The sequence below is a fragment of the Cryptotermes secundus genome, unplaced genomic scaffold (genome assembly GCF_002891405.2).
Source record: "Cryptotermes secundus unplaced genomic scaffold, Csec_1.0 scaffold349, whole genome shotgun sequence".
NCBI lineage: Eukaryota > Metazoa > Arthropoda > Insecta > Blattodea > Kalotermitidae > Cryptotermes > Cryptotermes secundus.
Window position 1 is genome coordinate 273187 of NW_019739217.1, and position 8247 is coordinate 281433.

The 8247-nt window shown below is 45.2% G+C and overlaps 1 protein-coding gene across 1 annotated transcript in view; it reads left to right on the forward strand.

Annotated features, from left to right (window-relative positions):
* LOC111871708 (paired mesoderm homeobox protein 2-like) overlaps positions 1 to 8247 on the forward strand; it is a 31067-nt gene that overhangs the window by 18367 nt on the left and 4453 nt on the right. The window contains exon 4 of the mRNA XM_023864982.2: positions 6122 to 6284. Within this exon, the coding sequence (XP_023720750.1) occupies positions 6122 to 6284 (163 nt within the window). The remainder of the gene's footprint in view (positions 1 to 6121; positions 6285 to 8247) is intronic.

An 8247-nucleotide genomic window follows, 5' to 3' on the forward strand; every position in this document is an offset into this window, starting at 1 on the left:
AGCAAATATGATCCAGTAGTAGCATCACAACATCTTCAGCATCACTTAAACCTCCTCCAGCAATGGCACAGCCCTGCTAGCAGCAAATATGATCCAGTAGTAGCATCATAACATCTTCAGCATCACTTAAACCTCCTCTAGCAATGTTACAACAAATGGAAAATCAAAATAAACCAGACAAAATCAGTACAAGTTACCCTTACCCCGAAACGCATACTTGCCCGCAGGTTACCGTCAATAATATGCAAATACCAGTCCAAACCGAACTAAAATACTTGGGATTATACCTCGACCAAAAACTGACATGGCAGAAGCTCGGCAGAAATTAAATTTGAAACTACGAGAAATATCCTGGCTTTTGGGCCATAAATCCAAGCTATCCATAGGAAACAAACTTCTACTATACAAGTGTATAATAAAACCCATATGGACATATGGTATATAGCTATTGGGCTGTACAAAACCATCAAACATGAAAATAAGTCATAGACTTCAATTCAAATTCTTGCGCTCAGTAACTAAAGCACCTTGGTATGTCTCCAACTTTACCATCCACACTGATCTGCAAATCCCATTTGTCACAGAAGAAATACATAGACTGTCAACACTCTACCATAAAAGTGTACTGGGACACAATAACAGACTAGCTGCAGAAATTAGCAGTCCCCCCAAATGCAAGAAGAAGATTGAGGAGCCAGTGGCCGTCTGACCTACCGCAATCCGCAGATGATTGAGGAGACAGTGGCCGTCTGACCTACTGCAACCCACAGATGAGGAAGGAGCCAGTGGCCGTCTGACCTACCACAACCCGCAGATGAGGAAGGAGCCAGTGGCCGTTTGACCTACCACAACCTGCAGATGACGAAGATTAAAACCATCACCATTCCTCTACAGAGCCTGTCAGAGTATCAGTGGATGCCTCCTCTACTCAAGACGCCTACTTAGAGCAAATTTACTTATTGCTCCCTATTATCGAGAGTAGATTGCAAATGTGCTATTAGTTAAATAAAAAACTTGTCGAATCAAATACTGATATTATAGTGATGGGAAAATATGCGATTAGCTTTTCCCAGAAATTCTTGTTGTGTAAACCTTCGCCAATCCGGTTACAGTTAATTCGGATCTAAATACGAAAGAATGAAGAAATTCTGTTCACAGTTGAGTACATGCTTTAAAAGACACATGGAATTTAGGGGCAAGAGGACTTTCAGGCTGTGTTGAGGGCAGCTGGAGAGACTGAAACCATGCAAGAAAATATTCAAGATTGGCTTGAGCTGGATGAAGAAGACCATGGATTTCAGCTTCTGAGAGAGGAAGAAATTGCTGCAGTGATATTTTTTAATTATTTTTATCGGCACTAAATATATTATTAAATTTTCCATTTATTTGTTTCCTAAGTGTATTCTTTTGTGTTTTGGTGCTATCTTTCGCGTCACTAATCCGGAGGAACGAGGGTTTTACTGTGTTGATCATATGTATCTGCGTGAGGACATTTTTCGCGAAAAGAAAATTCAGGTACACTGCATGTAAAGTTTAAACCTGCAACGCACACGGACCGGTTCAAGAAACCCGGGGCTGATAACATCTAATCAGAAGCAGAGTGTTAGTATGTTATTACAGTGTTATTATACTGACGCGCGACAGTGGAACGCAGTTCCCAGCGACCTTGTTTCCGGGGGAACCCCCTCGAGGACAGAGGGACAGAAGGAAGAGATGGATGAGCTGTGACGCCGTGGCTACAGTCACTTCCAGCAGCCACTTACTTGCCTCATTTTCATCCACAAATCATCGCTTTGCAGTTAATGATGTGGCGGGAAACACGGCACGGTCTGCTTCAGCTCGGCTGTGGGGAACATTGAGAGCCTCTCCCTGCTGACGCCAGGAGCGATGTCTCCTCCGGAAAACAGTTCTAACATTTGTCTTATTTCGTGTACACACCTACATCTCTCGCACGCCCGTAATGTGTCTATCGTCCCATGTACAGGGTGATTCATATAGAACCGGCCCGACGAAATGAGCTGTAATATAAAATATAACATACAGATATTAAAGTAATTTACACATATCTTATCTTGGGTTCTGTGCCGTGATCAGAGCAGGTGTTGAAAGTGTCCGCTGTTTTCAAGTAGGCATGCCTCCACCCGTGTTTGCTATTCGCCATGACTCGCTGCAGTGTTTCTTCAGTGATTTTCCTGATTTCAGCCGAAATGTTGTCCTTCAAATCCTGTAACGTCCTTCAGTAAACCCCAGAGAAAAAAATCCGGGCTGGTAAGGTCGTGGGATTTTGGGGGCCACATCATTTTAGAGATGACGCGATTGGGGAAGCAGCTCTCAATCAGTTCCATGGACATGTTGCACATGTGGCACGTTGCTGAATCCTGCTGAAAATACCCCTGTGTAAGTTCCACATCATCCAGCTGCTGCACGAAATTGTAAAAAATACGGCAGTATAAGGTGCTGCCCACGGTCGTGTGGAAGTAGATCGGTCCAATGATTCGTAAACCAGAAATGGCGCACCACACACCCACTTTTTGTGGGTGTAGTGGTGATTAGCAATCTCATGTGGGTTTTCAGACGCCCAGAATTTTATGCGTTTACACATCCTGATAGGTGGAACCATGCTTCATCACTAAGCCAAGTGATATCCAAAATTCTGGGATTATCGTGCACGAATTCCCGAAACCATAAACAGTACCGCACCCGTTTATCTTTATCAACATCACCCAATTCCTGAACACTGGTGATCTTGTAGGGACGAAGATTCGCTTTCTTTGCTGCCCGCTGACACGTTGAATAAGAATACTCGGTTTCCTGGCTTAGACGTCGTAATGATTTCTTGGGAGAGTGCAGTAACCTGTCCCGCACAATTGCAATCGTTTCTTCTGACATTTCTGGGCGGTTTTTACCACATTGACTTAAAAGTGTCCCTGTCCTCTCCAATTTCTGAGCCAAGGACTGTATAGTCGATTTCGCAGGCTTCTTGCGAACTCCAAACTTCCTCCTGAATTCCAATTGTGTGTTCTCAATCGAGCCTGTCACCCAGTACGTGCGCACGAGAAACAGTCGCTGTTCAACAGTGAACTCCATGACTGTCGCCTGCGCACTGCAGACACGTTTCAGAATTGTCCTTGACCTTGCAGCATAAGGGCTGCCACTTGCCGGATCATGCGCACACCATTCGACTCAGCACGGCCCACGGATTATTATGTCGTAATTGTGAGCGGTTATATGCATCACCTGCGGAATTATTAGCAAATTCATCGGGCCGGTTCTATACGATTCACTCTGTATAATCTTCTGTGTTCTCTTGTGCATTGGCCTTATACTGGGGTAGAAACACCCGGTAACATAACCTACTTCGGTGTGTAAAAATGTCCCTATGTTTAATTGATCAAAACGCCATGCAAATGTATGGAGGAATGAAGGTATAGCTCCACCATTCTTGACGTAGCACTAGATTGAGTTGAGTGGTCAGCTTCACGTCTCAACAACTTTACCCCCGGTACTCATTGGATAGGAGGCTGGGTGGGCCCCAGAACCGGGCTGAACGTTATGGAGTAGAGAGAAAAGATCTTGCCCCTGTCAGGAATGGAACCCAGGCCGTCCAGCCCATAGCTATACCGACTAGCTCTTAGTCGGCTCTTATATGTATATATGAAAAACAAAGTAATGTAACATGAGATAGAATCTTTGAAATTGCGCTGTGTCGGGTTACCATAAAACGAACGGCGAGGCTAAACACCCTGCACGAAAGTACGTTACGTGTTAGGTAACGAGCGTGCTCTCTTTTCTTTCGGTATATCGTGCCTATCGTGTGATTAATTATACCATTCTCATATGGGAATGAAGGGGATAGTTTACAGTTGACCATTTGTGCTTGTTATTCGTGGTAGTTGGAGTTCAACTTCGGTCCCGACCTATCGCTTGATAACGTGTAGGACTGGAAACGAATACTGGAGAAAGCAGGGGAAGTTACACATCGGTATAAGCCTCGGCTGTGTCTATAGCCATTTGAATCCCAGCGCTGCGATTTCGGCCCGACTGAAACTGTGAAAGAACTGAGGGGCATGCGCAAATCCGCGCTTCCTTATCCGAGAATTAACGTTCGACCGGTGTGCAGATAAAATAAAACTTTTCAGACCAGACTTAACGAAAGCCACGAAATTACGAAATTCATGATTACCACATTATGCCATGTCGTTTGAAATCACGCCTTCGCAGTTAAGTCAGTGGCCGTGTTTTTAAAATCCATTATTAGGTATGTTAAAAATGTAATTATTCATGCCGAAATTTGACTCCTTAACGGTTTTTGAAGAGCAATTGTCCTGTATTCTGGGATGTGTCGTTGTATAGTGTGGTATAAAACTTCACCTACGTTTCGGCTGAACGTACTGAACCCATCTGCAGGGTCTCGTTATGTAATGAAAGGAAGCAAGTAGCAAAAAAAAGCTCTACTCTTCGCTCCAGCAGATAGACACAGTAGGTCCCTTCGAAACGTTCTTAACTTTTCCTGTCCTGCTTATTTGCGCATTTGACACAGAAATATCTACCATGTTGCGCCGTGCTTGCAGTTTGACCAGGACTTTGCCCAAGAAGAGAGAGAAGCCTTAGAAACCATCCGTATTAAAAACAGACGAGGTATAAATACTGAGAAGCGTACGCAGTAATCACGGCCTTCGGATCTTTACGCATGTGATCCGTGTTAATTCGGGAGCTCGAGTTACAAGCCACGGATCCTGACAGCCGTTCCTCATTACGTAAGATCCGTGTCTATGAAGCGTGATCCGCCATGTCGTGTAACAGAAACATCTCTTGCTGTAGAAATGTTTTTACACTGAAGTTACGTGTCTGAATAACTCAAACGTCAATCTTGATTAATGTTTCGGCCACATCTTCTTGTAAGATATCGCTTTACTTCTTGTGCTGAGTACACGCTTGTTCTCAGGAGCATATCAGACTGTCACATCAACCTCGCCTTGTGCATTGGAAATTATTTTCGTCTTACGAAACGCACAAGCCTTTTCTGCCAGGCAAGCAACATCAAAGGCTTCGAATGCTATTCATAATTAAAACTGTGATGAAGACTTCTACTATAACAGATAACTAAAATAGTAGGTTCCTATTAAAAAGAATTCTGATGTGATATCATTATTATTATTTCATTGCAAATGGGGTTTTACCAGGTAGCAGTGGTAATACAATAAGTCACAATATACAAAATAGCCCGCCACACTCGAAAAAACACGTGACAAGAAACACGTACAACAGTAAGATTCACATGCTACACCAATACAATTACATTTGCAATTACAATAAAAACATTTCCCAATACTATACCAATATAATACCATTAACTAACATAAGATTGTTGAAAGAGTGTGAGCCGCGGTAGCGCAGTCGGTATAGAGACTGCCCACGGGCTGGACGACTAAGGGGTCGGAGTTCGAGTCTCGGTAGGATCAGAATTTCCTCTTCACCACCTCGTCCAGACCGGCTGTGGGGTCCGCCCAACCTCCTATCCAATGGGTACCGGGGGTTGTTTTCCGGGGGCAAAGGGACAGGGGCGTGAGGCTGACCACTCACCTCCAGCTAGTGCCGAGGTCAAGCAAATGTGGCTCTACACATTCACTCCCACATACGCCTTCATGACGTAGAGCTTAAATAGTTACGCACAGGAACAGCACAGCGACTTTCTGTCTTCTGTGATATACTTTCATGTTGTCTTATGAAAGTTAAACGGACGTTTCGGAGGAACATACCACCTCCATCTTCTGGGTCGAAGATTAAGCCAAGCAAGAAACTATCCCAGCTTGGTGCCTGTTTCATTTTAGCTTCTTACCTGCTTTATTCTGCAAGTCTTAAGACGGGGGGATATGTTCCTCCGAAACGTCGGTTGACTTTAACGGACTATACGGCGTTATATCCCAGAACACAGACACAAGGGTTGGTGTAACTGTCTAGTCATACAGGGGAAGTGTTGAGTTCGAATCTCGGCCGAGAAATTCCATTATTTTCTATGTGGTTTTCCTCAGTCCCAAACCGCGTCTTTCAAAAGCTACATCATTCGACGCTGTACTCAGTGTAGCGTCGGAGATTAACCGACGATGGCGCTTTGTTGCAGGTCTGGTTCCAGAACAGAAGGGCGAAGTTTCGCCGCAACGAGCGAAGTGTCTTGGCGCAGAGGAGCGTGCTCTACGGCCGGGAGGCACCGGCTGCACTGGCCGGTGGTCCCAGTTCGGTGGAACAGCCTCTAGCACCGAGACCCACAGCGGTCCTGCCACCAGGTACGGCAACATAGACACATCAGACAGGGACACTAAAGGGTTTTGAACGGAATAATGACAAGCAATCCCTGAACTTAATCAACTTTTAATTTCTTCGTAAACATAATTTCGATTTTTAAAGAAAAAGGTAAACTTGTCCGTGTGCGTAATTAGTCAAGCGCTATGCCAAGAAGAGATATTGCAGAATGGAAGTATAGCTCCACCATTCCTGACCTTGGCACTAGAGAGAGGTAAGTGGTCAGTTTCACGCCCCTGCTACTTAATCCCCCTGGGAAAGAGCCCCCGGTACCCATTGGATAAGAGGCTGGGTGGACCCCAGACGACATGGAGAAGAGAAAATTCTGCACTCACGGGACTCGAACCCAAGCCTTACAGCCCGTCGCTCTACCGACTGAGTTATATTGTCATATTTTCAATTGATTTATAATTAATGAATCCATCAATCATTCAAGCAGTCTGTCAGAGACAATGGAAAACAGACGCTACAAATATTGACTTGCCTATGCATAGTAGTTCGTGATATCCTCAATTCATAGGAATGGCTCTGGTGTTACTGGGCTTTATTATTCTCATTATGGCTCTGCAGCCCTTTGTTGGGCCTTGGCCGCTTTTTCACTTTCTTGATCTTATACACTGTCGGTGAGGTTCCTTGGACTGGGGATCAGCCCGTCGCAAGGCCTCTACCTACACACAGGACAACACAAACACAGAATAAACGCACCCAGAAGCGCCCATTCCTCGAGTGGGATTCGAACCCACGATCCCAGCGTTCGAGCGAACGAAGACAGTCCACGTCTTAGACCGCGCGGCCACTCTGATCGACTTTGGGAACACAGAAATGTGGGTGACGATCAAATTAGGAAATTTAGAAATTCTGTGAATTCTTCGTGTTTATTCAGTTCGAAAACCGTTCAGACACGGCCCTCGCCCCGAAACGCTGCGGAAAGTAACGATAAATGCGGATATGAAGGCTGATTTCCTTAATAATAAGACGCGTCCTCTGGCAGTGCAGCCAACCTTATGGAGAGAGATCCTGCATGGCGATGTTTGTTCCTCCACGGAGCTGAGCCGCCAGTTGTGCACATGCTGAAGAATTTGCGATTTTATGAATTTCGTTTCCATGGTAACCACGAAATTTCCTATTGACAATGAATAAACCTCGACCCACGTCCAATAAATTGTTCTGGCCTTCGCCAGCACAGTCGTCTTTCCTTTCGGACACCGTCGGAACTCATGACCAAGGCTCTTGTTCGAGGAGAGGAGGGGTCTGACTGCTCTGCTAAGGAGTGACGCTGCTGGTTGTCACTGTCACTCACTCACGCTTATACGACGTTCCGAGCGTTGTCACAAACCTTCAAGCAACCAGTAAGAGAGCAACGGGTACAAAACCCACACAAAATTGTTATTTATATTGTCACGTATCGGGGTTTGCGTGACTAATAATAATGGGACCTGGATTCGATTTATTGGCACTTCTTTACAATTACAATCGATTATAACAGGTCAGAGTCAATGACTGCTTAGGGCTCCATTCCTTAACTGAATCACGAGTGCCTTTCCTTGCACTGTGACGAATGACGAATGACTGCTCACACACTGAACTGCCTCGAACGACGTCTGTCTGACGAATGAATTACGATTCTTATACAACTTACAGGCGACCGGAATGTAAGTCGCCATGTCGAGCAGTTCCTCTCGTATTGTGTTCATTGTCACGGGAATGTCTGTGTTAAGTGACTTGCTACCTGGCAACGACTCGATTATGGAGCCGTTGCCTACCAAATGGCCATATTCCTTCGAAGTATTTTCATATAAATCGTTCCAGCCGCACTATGGTCCTGGGGTCGATTCAGCCTCTAACAGAAATGAGTACCAGGAATCTTCCTGGGGGGGGGGGTAAAGGGCGACCGGGGTGTAAGGCTCGAAACCTCGCCGCCATCGCTGAGCCGTTTGGTGTGAAAGT